Source organism: Amblyomma americanum, chromosome 4 (genome assembly GCF_052857255.1).
Source record: "Amblyomma americanum isolate KBUSLIRL-KWMA chromosome 4, ASM5285725v1, whole genome shotgun sequence".
Taxonomy (NCBI): Eukaryota; Metazoa; Arthropoda; class Arachnida; order Ixodida; family Ixodidae; genus Amblyomma; species Amblyomma americanum.
The window spans coordinates 83698128-83713769 of NC_135500.1; the positions used below are offsets into that span (position 1 = coordinate 83698128).

The window sequence follows — 15642 nt, forward strand, 5'->3', positions numbered from 1 at the left end:
AAAGTCTGTGGTTGAGCTCATTGACTTAATATTGAGTACTTTAGGAGGGTGTATGCAAACCGTCCAGAGCAGTGGGCACTCTGCTATAGGAAAGGTGTGACCATTATGTTTTACTAGAGCATAGCATTCAGAAGAGGTGTCCCCAAAATGGACAAACTGCAGTACTCCCTTCCTTGCTTGTTTACCCTTTCGGCCCTGGCAGTGACAATTGACACTGTAGAGAATTGGTACACCGCCACACAAAGCAAACGAAACAAGAACTGGCAATTTTTCAACCAAAGTGAAGTCCAGGCCCACCTACTGCCATGGACATCAGTATTGTCACGTTTTCTCGAACGCTGAATTCACGACGAAGAAGCAGCAGCGAAGACATCATGGCAAACCCAGAGCCGGGTGAGTTCCAATTTTCTACAGTTGTAGCTACGCAATTCCTTTGGATTATGTGCCCAATTTTTTTTGTATGTTGTGCCTTAGTGGTACATTAATGAGAAGGCGTTCGAGTTTTTTGATTGCACTTGCACCTTTTTCGCAGTTGCTAGCTTTTGTTATGTATGATTTCGACACCATCAGGGCTCAACGGTTGCAAATGGCGGTGTCCGAGTCGATTTTCGCGCCTGTTTTAGAGGCGCGATGTCTGAATGAATGCTGACGCGGTATGTTATTTACCGTTTCTCTTTGTTCACAGGTGCGGGTACACCTGCGGCTTCACGTTATTTGTGCCACCCGACCTGTTCCACACGGCTACAAACAACCGAAGCACTGTTCCAGGAGCTCGACCACGGCAACTTCTCCGACAGGGACGGCGAATTTGATATCTTGGACGACGAGGATCTGCGGCCTTGTGCTTTTGATGAAGCTCAAACGGAGAGCGACAGTGAAAGCTCCGATGGTGAGAGTGCACTGCACATATCAGGCGGCTGGAGACGAAAATCGTTCAAGGCACCAGACTCAACATACAAAGGTGATGTCCACGAAGCATGAGGACTCAGAGAGTTGCTGTCACCCTATGAATATTTCTAAGGGTATGTGCAAAATAGTGCATTTTTGGAGCTGGCTAAAAAACGAACCAGTACTCGGTGTTTCACGAAGGCAGCTCCGTCAACACCAACGAGGCAGAGATAAGGCATCTAGTCGCACATCTCACAATGGGTGTTCTCCACTACCCGAGGCTCAGACTTTATTGGAAGCCGAACATGAAATGCGATCTCGTGGCGTCTGCAGGAATGCCGCGCAGCCGTTTCGAAAAGTTGCACAATAACGTGCACATTGTAGACGTGACTTGCCGACTCTATTGACCGTCTCTGGAAAGTGAGGCCACTGCTTGATGTTTTCCAAAGCAAGTGTAAATCACTCGTAGCAGAAGAGCACCTCTGCGTAGATGAACAGATGGTGCTCTTCAAACGGCGCTGTGACATAAAACAGTATGTCAAAGGTAAGCCGCACCCATGAGGCATCAAAATATTTATGCTCTGCGGCGAATCTGGCCTTGTATACGACTTTCTGCCCTATCAGGGGTCCACAACAAAGGTCGAAGACCACATCAAACAGCAGTACGGTGTTATAGATGCAATATTTTGCATTTAGCTCAACGACTTCCATCTGGCGTGGGACACAAGCTTTCTTCTACAACTATTTTGCGTCCCTGCCACTGCTCCGTAACATGTTGTGTAAAAAAAGTATTTCTTGCCGGCACGGTAAGATCGAACAGGTGTGAAAAGTGCCCTTTGACGACTCAAAAAGAATTGAAAAAAAGTGGCCACAGTTCTTCAGAGTGCGTTATAAGTGCTGATGGAAATATAGCCATAACAAGGTATTTGGACAATAGGACTGTGACCCTTGCATCTAATTTTATTGCTATCGAGGAGGAAGATAGTGTTCGTCGTTGGAGCAAAGCGGAAAATCGTTTTGTGGACATGAAGCGACCAGCAGTCATTGACGTATACAACCGCAGCATGGGTGGGGTCGATAAAGTAGACTTCCTGATTTCTCTTTATCGGACTACCATTCGCTCACGGAAGTCGACCTTGAGAATGACGTCTCATTTTATGCACCTCGCAGTGGTGAACGCTTGGCTCAAGTACAGGCGTGACGCGGACAAACAGAGCCTCCCTAAGCAGCTTGACCTCCTTGACTTCACTCTAAAAGTCACTGAGGCACTGTCAGCAGCTGGGTTGAAACCTATGGCACCCAAGAGGGGAAGGCCTTCACTTTCACCATTGCAGTCTTTGAAACAACCAAGAATGGCAGAAAACAGACCTGTCCAGGATGTAAGGTTTGATAAGCCACTTCACGATGACACGAGAGAAACAAAATGCAAGATGGAAGGCTGCACAGGAAGAACCCGCATAATGTACGAGAAATGCAACGTTCACTTGTGCCTAACAAAGTCGCGAAATTGCTTCAGGGATTTCCATATGCGTGTTTAAGATATCTCCCTGATCACTTTGACCATTTTGAATTGCCCTATGCCCTTTTCAATAATGCTCCTACACTTTCACTTTGCAAACATTGAGCCCTAATCTACAGTTTTGACACCATTCTTGTAACTCTGTAAGAACTGACGTCATGAAGTTGAAATTTTTTGTTATGTCCTAAACAAGAAAAAAATGCACTGAAAAAAATCTGCAAAGAAAAAAAAATCACGACTGAAAGGGTTAAAAAAAAGCGAAATCTTGGGTGTGTTAAGATGCTCCCGACTTGTGTACGCTTAATAAAACTTGAATGGTGCGACAACCTTTAAAAAGGTTGTTTACGATAGCAAACTGAAACGTATATCTGGTGCTACCAATGTGAAATGGGTTAGAATTTGTGTGCGTAGAAATGGGACTTCTCACGCAACTGGTGGAGATGAATTGAATGAGCTCCATACATGGAACAGGCATGATGTTTACAATTTAAACTCAAGTTGCATATTGGAAACGAGGAGCAAAAAGGCCCAGATGAGTTTGTCAGCATGAGGATGTGGATTGATGAGCTTCAAGAAACCTCAGCTTTGCTGTATGCTGATAGCTGCTTACAGAACAAGGCATGGGGAAGGCTCTTATGAATAGCACTCACAGGGAAATCCTGCTCGAATATGGTAAGAAAAGTCTGCATAGACTCGACTCATGGCAACCAATTCTCATTGCCTCCAACTAACAACATTGCAGGCAATTGGCGATGACTGGTCAGGGATTCCATGTGCCTACCTTCTCTCAAAAAGTACTACGGAAGAAACTATGGTCGGTTGTTTTCAGGCAATCAAGGACAGACTTGGTGAGGCACTTTGCACAGAGCACTTCATGTCGGATGATGCGCCAGCATATTGCAAAGCTTGGGGAAGGGTAATGGGAAGCCCCCAGAAACGCTTGCTCTGTACTTGGCACGTGAAATGTAATTGGAACTCGCATGTCAGTAAAGTGAGTGGCAGAGAAAACCAGAAACTGGTCAAGGAAACTCTGCACACTTTGATGCGTTGCCCAAGCATGCCAGAATTTGAGGCTGTTCTTGCAAAATTTCTATCGTCAAAGTCTGTGGATGAGCTCAGTGACTTTACTGAGTACTTTGAGAGGGTGCATGCAAAACGTCCAGGGCAGTCGGCACTATGCTATAGGGAAGGTAGCGGCCTTACTACTAACCACCATTTGGAGAGAATGCATAATGAACTGAAGGCAGCTTACTTGGAGAGGATGCAGCGCCAGCGGTTATACAAGCTGTTCATTACTTTGCAGCGGTTCACTAATGAACGGCTCCTCAAGCAGCTTGCTTCTGAGGTGAGGCCCAGGGCAGAACATTGTGCAGGTGTCGCTATATCGAAATCTGGCGTTAGCAAAGCACTTGATGGTGCCTGGCTTGTGGAGTCACAATGCTTGAAGCAACATCAGTACATGGTAGTAATGATGTTGCACACGTAACCTTCAATCATGTTTGCCAGCCTCAGGGGTTCGCAACTCCTTCTCGCCTATTTCGTCACCATGCTTGCACTTGCGAGAGTAGCCTGTAGCGAGGATGCCTGGATTTTAGTTCGTGCTCTTTTCTACCTTTACAAGAGTGTTTTCAACGAGAGTTGTGTTCTGTGATGAGGAACTGGGGCAGTATTCAGAGTTTGTATCACAATAAAAAGCGTCATAATCTGCCGCAGCAGCCACACCCGATTGGTTGAAACGGCAGAAGCGGATGTTGGCTTGAATCAGACTAAGAGCGGCGGCAGGATATCACTCCGTTGCGGCTGGCACAGAAAGCATGGTCCGCAATGTGCTCGACGTCACCGGTCCGGTTTCTTCGACACTTTTCGCTGCATCCAAACCACAACATCCGTTTCCGGCGTTTAAACCAATCAGGTGTGGCCGCTGCGGCAGATTATGACTCTCTTTATTGTAACACAAACCCTGAATCAGGACCTTAGTATTCTGTCGATACAAGCCAACTTCGATTTCTCCTCAGCGTCCTTTTAAGAATTAGTAAACTAAATATACGCAATGACCTACTAAAAAGGCTTGGTTTTGGGTGATTACATGCACTACAGCTAATAACAATAACTAATCTGTCATAACATCGGGTGTTCCTCAACAGCCTGTATCAGGACCTCTCCTCCTCATAGTCTATATTAATTACCTTCGAGCTGTCATAACATCATCTATTAGGCAAACTGTGTGCCAATGTTTGTGGCCTACTAAGACCTAAGCAGCCCATTCGATACTATTTTCCTTAAGTCTGACATAAATAACAGTTCTGCTTGGTGCGACATTTGGCTTATGAAGCTTGTTATATCGATATGTAAAGCACTTCGTGACATGAATGCCTCACGAAGCTAATATGCATTTATACATTTTTAAGGGGCTCTAGAAGAGTGCTCTCAATAAAGGTGCAGTATACCTTGGATGTTAAAGGTCGCCAATCAACGAATATCCAGCAGTTAAAGTTTCGAATTCTGTGCTGCCATATGGCCATGCTAGGCTGCATGGGGCCGCATACAAGAACAGTTCTTGCATTGACATTGCAGGCTGAAGCCGACTTTATGGCCACATCAGTTGTCGAGAAGGCATTCACTTACCACTTCGTACATCCACTGAAGCTATATGAATCAGCCTGTTTCCACCGCAGATGGAACAACTGGACAACAGAGTTTGTTCTTTTTTAACTGCTGTCCATACAATGGTTGGGCACTAAGACTACGCATCATTTGCTACTGAAGATAAGCTTGTTCCGAGATTGCTTTATCATCGGCTTGCTCGACTACAACCTTTGAGACCAGCTCTGTTGAAGCCTGAAGTTGTGCAAGGCATTTGTACAGGACACTGCTCAGTCCCATTATTTTTTAAATTGGCTTGGTGTGTGAGGGAAAACACAGAGGTCGCTTTTAATTGCAGATACCTGTAGAACTACACAGCCTACATCCTCATTTCAGGCCAGTCTCACAAGTACAAGCGCGATAACGAAATAAGCGAAAAGGAGTCGCGAATCACTGAGGCTGACAACTATGCGTGAAGGTTATGTTTTTGATAAATTTCGAAGTGCATAAGTTTTGTTCTGAAACCACTAATGCACCTTTATTATGCAGGGAAAATGGTGAAAAACACAACCTGAATGTTCTAATCCGAAGCCTGTAATTGGTTGCGCAACAGGTGGCTAGCCGAGTTTCTGTATGTTTTGGGGTCCCTAGCGGCTATGCACTTTGCACGCCCACAAGGTTTCGTTTCACATTCCTCAGTTTACAAGGATAGGGCAGCAGCAGACTTCCAACTGCCCCTCTAAGTGCTCCTTAGATGAAGTTCATGCAACATCAGGCACCTGCGACACGGAAAAGAGCTAATGTTGCACGTGGCTCCATGTTAGTAAACACACTGCTCAGCATGTCCACTTTGTCCCAGTACGTGCCAGTATTTACACATTAGTCGTGGTGGTAGTTTGGTGGTGACAGTGCCGCTACCGAGGAAGCTTAGAATGCCATTGCTAAGCTACTTGGGACTGCCCGTTAGATGACACCCACCCTGCTTTGTTGCTATCTAATGTCTGATTGAAGGCCATCGTTCCACTCTGTCTTTCAACTGTACGGCTCCAAGGGATGCAACACCTACTCGCTCTGGTGATCATTACGTTTTACTAGGGCATAGCATTCAGAAGAGGTGTCCCTGAAATGGACAAACTGCAGTACTCCTTTGCTTGCTTGTTTAAAAAAAAGCAAAATATTGGGTGTGGTAAGATGTTCCCGGCTTGTGTACGCTTAGTAAAACATGAATGGTTTGACATCCTTTAAAAAGGTTATTTATGATAGTAAACTGAAACGTGTGCTGGGTGCTACCAATGTGAAATGGGTTAGAATTTGTGTGCATAGAAATGGAACTTCTCACGCAACTGGGGGAATGAATTGAATGAGCTCCATACATGGAACAGGCATGATTTTTACAATTTAAACGCAAGTTGCATATTGGAAACGAGGAGCAAAAAGGCCCAGATGAGTTTGTCAGCATGAGGATGTGGATTGATGAGCTTCAAGAAACCTCAGCTTTGCTGTATGCTGATAGCTGCTTACAGAACAAGGCATGGAGAAGGCTCTTATGAATAGCACTCAGAGGGAAATCCTGCTCGAATATGGTAAGAAAAGTGTGTGCATAGACTCGACTCATGGCAACCAATTATCATTGCCTCCAACTAACAACATCGCAGGGAATTGGCGACGACTGGTCAGGGATTCCATGTGCCTACCTTCTCTCAAATCTCAAAAAGTACTACGGAAGAAACTACGGTTGGTTTTTTTTTTAGGAAATCAACGACAGACTTAGTGAAGCACTTTGCACAGAGCACTTCATGTCGGATGATGCGCCAGCATATTGCAAAGCTTGGGCAAGGGTAATGGGAAGCCCCCAGAAACGCTTGCTCTGCACTTGGCACGTGAAATGTAATTGGAACTCGCATGTCAGCAAAGTGAGTGGCAGAGAAAACGAGACACTGGTCAAGGAAACTGCACACTTTGATGCTTTGCCCAAGCGTGCCAGAATTTGAGGCTGTTCTTGCAAAATTTCTAGCGTCAAAGTCTGTGGTTGAGCACAGTGACTTTACTGAGTACTTTGAGAAGGTGTATGCAAAACGTCCAGAGCAGTGGGCACTCTGCTATAGGGAAGGTTTTCATTTTATTTTCTTTTGTATTTTTTTCCACTTTTCACTGTATACTTTGGCCCTTCTCTCTTCCTCCGCTGCCCCCTCCTCCCCCCTTTCATTCTCGCCCTCCGTTTGTTACCGTGCTACTTTCATACATGGCCTTGCTGCTCTTCACTATACGATAGCTCTGACAGTTACGGCGGCGGCGCGTAAGCCAGGAAAGTGCGCCTAAGAGCTGCGCTCTGAGTTTTCCATCCATCCTTAGTCGCGCCAGGCAATGACTCAGAAATATGCCGCTGTAGGGAAGTGGTATGTCGGGCATATCGCTTAGTTCCTCACAAATATGTAATCTCGTCGCACTATATACGTTAAGAGTTTGTGCATCATGACACAGGGATGTCATTTGTGTGCAGCCCGGACTCTGGGAGCGATGGCCTTGTGCCAAACGAAAACAAGGGTGGAGGCGAGCAGCGGCCGGAGCAGCACCGGGCACAGGCGAGCAGATCGAATGGAGGAACCGGGGTCCAAGCATCGTGGCGTCAACGCATCTATCGTCGGCGCCAGCACGCCCAGGCACTTCGCTGGCGCTTCAGGGCGCTTCGCTTGTCGGTGGCTCTCAGCGGCCCCCCAAGGAGGCATGCAACCGTGGTGTTTTCTCCCGAGTTCGAGATATAAATATTGATGAATAAATCAATGGAGACGGTTGTCTTTGCCGGCAAGTTTCCGGAAATGTGGCATTTGTCTGACAGGTGTGTGTTCATTACATAATACAAGCACACTAAAAAAAAGACAAGAAAAGCGCGTAGCGTTCTTGTGTTCTGAATAATTTTTACACTCCTATAGTCGGGTACAACTTTAGAAGAGAGGAGAGGCCCGGTCCAGATGACCGAAGCGCAGCAGCCAATTGCCTCCGCGACTTTAGAAATAGTCCCGCTCAAAAAATTGTGACTGCTTCTAAAACGCGTATTTCTCTGTATAAATAAGAGTTGTGTATCTTGATGAGTGGTTTAGTAAAACTATCATGATGCAAATGCTTCAGCACATGCCGGATCGCGAGAGAAAAATAACTCCGTGCCTTCTACAACGCTGTACAACGTCTGCTACGGAGCGAGATCGACGGCGCCGGGCGTGTAATTACAAAACTGTCTGGCTCAATAGCATAGGATTCATATGTACTTTTTGTGTGTTTTCACAAGCTTATTTTTTTAATGTGTGAGGCTTACTTTTCAATTGCTACTTGTTTCTTTTTTTTGCGGTTGCGAACCTACAATCTGGTGACTTCACGCATGTTCGCGCACGGCATAGACTGCATGGGATACTATTTAGAAGGGGTGCTGCACAAATTATTTCAATGTTAAACGCATTTTCTTAATGGACTCAGTCTCCGAACGTTACGGACAAAGTTTGTAAAACTCCTCTTAAAGGGACCACGACAGCAAATTTCAAGGCCCACACTGTTAATGGCATATTGTTGCTTGTGCATTCCGCAACAGCTGTACAAAATCTGAGCGCATTTCATGCGATACATAATCATTAAATGATTTTTTTTTCGAAATAGGAAAGCGAGCGGCTTTGGTCGAGCAACACTGGTGGGCGATGATCGGGTGACAACACAGGGAGAGAGTGTGCAGTTGCTGGGCCTCCTCCGTAGAGGTTCTCCTTGTCGTAAGCTGCTAGCATTTGATCATGGCTCTTGACATTGCCAAGAGAACGAAAAAAAGGAAACCTTCGAGCACTGCGACGTGCAGAATGCCACCCCACTGCCCGTGCGTCGCTGTCGGATGTCAGAGCGAGGAAAGTGCGGCCAGCGCTGTCTTTCTTCAGATTCCCGAGGGAGCCGTTGAAAAGGAAAGCGTGGGAACAATGTGTGGGCCGAAAAAATTGGGCTGCGTCGAACGCGTTGCTGTTGTGTTCGGAGCACTTCACGGCTGACTGTTATGAGGCTGAAGTATACGTTATGAGCCAGTTAGGCATTCCCAAAAGGCGGCGACTGCGTGCAGACGCAACTCCAACAGTGTTTGCTCATCGGCCGATACTTCAAGCAAAACGGCGTGGTGCCTTCGAGAAACGTCAGAGAAAAGAGGCAAGTGCAGTACATTTGCTTGCCTGCGATGTACGAGTTATAGAATGCTCTGGGAAGTTTTCCTCGTCTTTTAAAACGGAAAATTTAGGGCATGGTGGCAGATTCCTGGCGCGCATGCAGAAGGGTTTAGCACACGCTTTCTCCTTTTGATCCGTGTCGGATCTCTTTAAAACAATCTAAGACGTGTGCAGCACAAATCAAGTAATTGTGTTTGTTTAGCTCTATCCCTGCCACCGTGAAACGGGTTTAGTTAGATGGCGATAACGGGCTTAGGTGATGGCGAAAGGAGGGCAGGCTGCTTATGAGAGAGAAACCGATTTTTTTTTCTCTCGCAGCTTATGAAAAGCGCATCGATATATGGCCACCCCGTCGCTTGTTTATTATTTTTATTTGTTCGGTTGCTGCTGCTATGGTAGAATCTGAGAGCTAACTGGGGTGCAAAAGGTATACACGGTAAGTTCTCATATTTGCTTGATGTGCACAAATTATATCACCTCGTGGGTGCTGAAGCCAATGTGCCTTTTTTGCCACTATTAGCAAGGACAGGGGTTTATGTGAATGCTTTGGAAGCCCTGTGTTATAGCCTACATATCTTGGGAGAGCGTGATTTGTGAAAAAATATATGTGCTCACAGACTCTAACTTCAGCATTCATTTCCTCCACAAATAATTGAGGCTCTGCTGAGAGATTCCAGCACTGTTGACACTCAAGAAGAGGCATCTAGCAGCTCTTCACAACCACCTGAAAGTGACAGTGTGGAGTTTTCAGACAAAAGCACCGCAGGAACACTTCCACAGGAGTCGGGCATGGCTGTGTGCTCCAATAATGTGCAACATGGCATGCCAGTATCTGACTCCTGCGACACTTGCAAGACAGCGGTATAGCAGTGCAGTTAATTTGTTCGTCGCCTTGAGAGCATCCTGTCACAGCACTGGTACCCAGACAGCACCAAAATCAGTGAGCTCAAGTAAGTGTTATGGAATCAGCTTATGTAAAAGCCTCTTATTTCATGAAGCTTCTGAATTTAATTTTTTAACAGTGATATCGTTTGATTAATTTATTATAGAAGTAAAAACATCACGTAAGGGAGAAGTTTGAAATATTTATATATTGGAGGGTATATGCTGCATCTGTTCTGGTGATAGTTGCATTAGCAAGGCCTCTGGGAATGTTGCATGTTTCAGAGAAACTCCCAAGGCGTTAAGGCGTTGCTGTCATTTTGAGTTGTCAGACCATTTGTGTTTCTGGGAAATTGGCCAGCATGAGAGGCAAATCATTGCATCAAGTCGGGGCCCAAGGAGTTGTTAAATGTTAAAAGGTATACACTGTAAGTTATCATATTTGCTTGATGTACAGAAATTATAACGTTTAACATTTCTACTTCAGGCACCCAGGCAGTTGGAGCATTTTGTGACAAGAGGAACAGCTCTGTCCAAACTGAAGGTGAAGACTTTGATGAGCACTTCGTGTGGCACTCAACGCCAAAAAAGAAACAGTTTTTCAGATGTTGAGTACATCACAGAATGTACAGACCGCACCTATGAGCCGTCCATAGCTGACTAAACTACAACGTAAGAGCATGTCACAGATTGCATGTTTTGGCTGATTTGCAGTAGAGGCAGTAACTTCTTGACAGTAGCCCTACTGCTCACATTTTACACCACAGACGACTAATTTGCTTTCATGTCTCTTCCACTGTCTTCTGGCCACTTCTGGCTACCTTACACTCTTTCATTGCAAGGTACTCGTGACACAGGACAGACATTTTTTTGTTGCTCTGATCAGCACTTGTGTTAACCAAAATGCATTGATGTGATGTACAGGTCCCCTGAAGTTGTCATCTTGCCTTGGAACTTATGTTTAGTTAAAGAAAAATAATTCTATGGTAAACTTCTTGCTATTAAATGCTGATGCTACATTATACATGAATCTTTCTTCCAGGAGTTCTGACCCCGCCAGCACACAGTACCTGAGAAAATTCATTGTTTTCGAAGATACTCCTTGAGCTGTTCCAGCGGTGCTCTGTTTGCCTCCAAAGGACAGAAAAAAGGTTGAAGTCTTTGGCTCGGCTGTTGTATTTACAACGACCTGCAGTGATGCTCACTCCTTTTGTTGGCAGAGCCAGCCGACCAATGGAGCTTATTCAGCTGGCAATATTCTGTTGGCTGCAAGCAGCCTCTTTACAGGCCTCAGCCCAGCAAAGGGACTTCGCATGCTCTTAGGGATAGGCGCGGCTACAATTTCCGAAAGGAAATTTTTTCGTTACCGGAGCTACTTCTTGCTACCATGTGTCATGAAGGTAAGGAGTATTTAAATAATGATCTGGTTGCCAGTTTTGTAGTGTTTCAGATAGTTCACATCATGCATGCTTTTCATCTCTTAATGCACTGTTATTACAAAGATTCCTTATCGTTGGCATTCGTAATTTTCTCTCTGGTATGTGACTGTTTAAGGAGCCACAACTATTGGGGAGCAGCAGCACTGCTGCAGGTTCTGTGCAGCATTGATTTTACTGGCACTGATATCAGTACACATTTGCGGAAGCCGCTGTTTTCCACCTTTCAGTTATTTCTAGATAGTCATGAAACATTAGCTTGGTATTGAGAAATGTAAAATGCGCAGCCTTAGTAATGTGATTCAGCTTTGCTATTACTTCACTAGGTGTGGAACGAGACCAAGAAAGTACTGCTGAGAGATGTAGGAGAGCAGCCTATAACAGTTGCTGGGGATGGCCGGGCGGAATTTGCCTGGGTTTTCTGCAAAATATGGCACTTACAACATGCTCGACATTGCTCGAAACAAGATTCTGCACCTAGAGCTTCTTCAGGTAAGACTTACTCCTCTGCTGACATGCAGCCTTGCATCCCCTACTACCAAAAATACATAATCGGGTAACCAGACTAATAAACAAGCTAAACGGCCGCCGCAGTGGCTCAGTGGTTATGGCGCTCGGCTGCAGACTCGAAAGACGCGGGTTCGATCCCGGCTGCGGTGGTCGAATTTTGATGGAGGCAAAATTCTAGAGGCCCATGTACTGTGCAATGTCAGTGCACGTTAAAGAACCCCAGGTGGTTGAATTTCCGTAGCCCTTCACTACGGTGTCTTTCATAGCCTGAGTCACTTAGGAACGTTAAAACCCTATTAACCAACCAGTAAACAAGCTAAACTGCCACCGATGTCCTAGCTTGCCGTTGTGTTTTCAGCACCATCCAGTCGAGACTAGCTGCAGGTGCCATAATTTTGAACGCTTTCTTCTTCCTATTTTCCTCATAGTGGCTTTTTTTGTTTTGTTGCATATAGAATTTGGAAATTAATAATGGCAGAAACATGTTCAGCAGCTTCCATCAATTTGCTCCATTTTGCCCTTTTCCATGATCCAGTCAAATGAGGTTGGCAGCAGTGCGTATATGGAACTCGAAGCATTGAAGAGGGGCCTGCGGCACCTCGCAACACATGGGGTCACTGTGACAACCATTGTCACAGACAGGCACTGCCAGACACGTAAATTCCTAGCCGTGACACATGGTGACATTAACCATAGGTTTGATGCCTGGCATATCGCAAAAGGCAATGATTTATTTCTGCTGTTGTTTCCGCTTGCAGATGTAGCGCATTAAATTGGTGACCTGTTAACAGCTTTGTGTCAACTGAGTGGTAATTTTTTAGCAAAGTGTGCAAAGCTGTCAACATTGATAACAGGTTCGAAGGCTGAAAGAAAAACAGCAAATAAATTTTGTAATGCTTAAAGGAAGTGCAAAGTAGTGAGCTCCACAAAAAGTTGGTTAAGTATCACATTATGTCAATTTGGATAGTTGGATGGTATGTGTCATGACAGCTGAGAAAGATAGATGAGCATGCACATTCTTAGCAGTAGCCATGAGGACAAATATCAGTTAGACTGTACCTTCTTAAAAAACTCACTTCATATAGCATCCGCGGAAAATCTCATGATTTGCGTAACTCGTACCTCAGCAATAGAAGCCAGTGTGTCTGTATTAGCAGCTACCAGTCATCCTTACTTCCAATATCTTGTGGTGTACCACAGGGGAGTGTATTAGGCCCGCTTCTGTTTAACTAATACATAAATGACATAGCTCATATTGACAACAGTGTACAATTCATTATATATGCTGATGACAGTACTGTGCTTATTTCTGGTAATGATCCCAATGCCCTTGTGTCACATTCTAATGATGTACTTGAAAAATTGTCTGTCCGGTCCCAATTAAATCGCATAGAAATAAACACCCAGAAAACGAAAGCTATTTTATTTCGAGCCAGAAATAAGAAATTCATTCTAGAAAAAAATATTGACCTTGTCGATACTCACAAAATTCTCAGTGTCTATTTTTCGTGCCATTTGAGTTGGGACACTCATGTCAACTATGTTTCAAGGAAAATCTCCTCAGTGACTGGAGCTATGTCGCGATGTCGTACTGTTCTGCCGCAAGAAGTTAAACTTCAGTTATATAACACATCATTTGCCCCGCACATGAGCTACTGCAGTTTGGTGTGGGCAAGCGCCACAAGGGCAAATATTGAAAAGATAATAGTTCTGCAAAAAAGGTACCTCCGCTACTTAGTCAATATTGATCATGACTCTACGACAAGACATCTCTTTGCAAAATACAATTTTATTAGTTTTGACTATCACTATGAACACCGATTGCTACATGCTTTCTATTTTTCTCAGCACGACAGCCAGAGTTTCCTTCGTTCGATGGCATTGCTGCAACCTAGAGCTACTCTTTTTTAACTCGAATTTCCGAACCCTGGTAGTCCCATACTTTCGCACTCAGTACAAATCGGAATCATTAAAACACAATCTGCCGGTCTTATTAAATCAACATAAACAGATAGCCTTCAAGTCCCCAAAAGAGCCACGAGTACACTTTTCTCAATTGTAATTGATAAGAACCTATTGTTGTGATAAATCTTGCAGTAGGTCTGTATTTTCTGATTCCTTCTACTACTCAGTGTTTGTAATTAATGTTAGCGTACTCTGCCACCAATGTCTGCTAGCGCTTTGTAAACGGCTCCAGGGCCCCAATCAAGTTGTAGGCAGCGACTTTTAGCCCTGGAGACCGTCCAGTTTTCTCGTGAATAAAGAATTGAATTGAATTGATAAAGGTCTGCATTCTGATCGCAAAGAGACCAGTGTAGCCGAAAATGAATGTTTACGAGTTGGAAAAAATAAACAACATACAGGTCGCCACCGATTTTTAGGCACAAATTCCAGAGGCTAGGCTACACTGCCATTTACTTCGAAATGTCGCAACCCGTCCTTTTTGGTAAGGGCGTCGTCAGTTTGAATTGACTGGGGGTGAGATTTTTAAGCCCAAATTTCTAGGCTGGAACTGTGTCTTTATATTGCTGCAGAAACGTCAACATGGCCATAAAGAGCCATGTAATTAATTTCACTGTAAGTAGTATTTGAAGAGTGGTCCTTAGTGCCTGCCCGAGTCATGCCTGCATTGACACAAATGAGAGTTAAAATTATATTAATCGGAGTGGCAAGTTTTGGTCATGCTAAGGCATTTTAACCTCTTTAGAAATTTGTAAAGAAATTTTTTTGTGTATCTAATTTTCCTTCTAAATGAGAGGGCGAATAATTAGTTTTCATATTATTGTAAATTTGCAGGCATAAAAAAGGCTTCTGGCAGCAGCTAAACGGAAGGACTACAGAGTGATTGAACCATGGGTGAAATCGATTGTTTCCCCTTTATACTACTGTGCACAGTCTGGCCACGATGATGGAGACGTGATAGTGGCCAAGTGGACGTCGATTCTGAACCACATTCCAGATATCCACAAAGGCCTCATGTAAGCATCCTCATGTAAGCATCCAAGTCATCTGCGGAAGAAGTGGATAAAGTTAAGCAACTGCTGTTTCAGGTAATCTAAACATTTTGTTTCATTGTCATCACAGTAATGAGTAGCGTTAGGACAGCAAGTGCTTGTAGGCTCCATTGTAGTTCAGATGTGTTTTTTAAAGAATGCATGACCTGGTTGCCTCACTTTGCAATTCTTAGACTACCTTTCTGGATTATGCTTGCATTTCATGAAGGCTGAAAGTGACTGTACTGTTTCACACATCAGGTGCAACACTGTGAAAGGCAAGGAAGTAGCCCGCATGAAAAAAGAAAGCATATTATCTCTCCCCCTATCCTTTCATCCTGTCCCCTCACCTCTTTCATATAATTTCTCCGTTTTTCCTGCTATCCTTTATTTCCGCTGCCCCAGCTCAGCTGCTTCAGTATCGATGGCACAGGCGGAGCTAGCGAAAATATTTTCCTTCCTTTATATTACTATTTTAATAAACCACTTACTATTACTACTGTTATTATGTGCTTGTTCGGTGGCGAAGTGGTCTGAGGCATGAGAAAATGACAGTGTGCTGTTAGCAATAACAGCGCATTTAATCAAGTTCGTGACAAATGTATCATGCAATAAGCCTGCAGGCGAAGCATTTATTACTTTTT

General features: G+C 44.5%; 1 protein-coding gene across 1 annotated transcript; it reads left to right on the forward strand.

The window, feature by feature from the left end:
- Positions 1 to 374: 374 nt before the first annotated feature.
- LOC144129622 (uncharacterized) lies at positions 375 to 14987 on the forward strand. The gene is made up of 6 exons (XM_077663742.1): positions 375 to 393; positions 686 to 949; positions 1618 to 1694; positions 4982 to 5103; positions 7491 to 7572; positions 14901 to 14987. Exons 1-6 carry the CDS (start codon positions 375 to 377, stop codon positions 14985 to 14987), a joined length of 651 nt encoding a protein of 216 aa, XP_077519868.1.
- Positions 14988 to 15642: the final 655 nt, after the last annotated feature.

Coding starts and splice junctions, on each gene's coding strand:
- LOC144129622 (XM_077663742.1), top strand. Junction 5,104..7,490: donor TGGAACAACTGGACAACAGA/GTTTGTTCTTTT, acceptor ATTTGTGTGCAG/CCCGGACTCTGGGAGCGATG. Junction 7,573..14,900: donor CGGAGCAGCACCGGGCACAG/GCGAGCAGATCG, acceptor TACTGTGCACAG/TCTGGCCACGATGATGGAGA.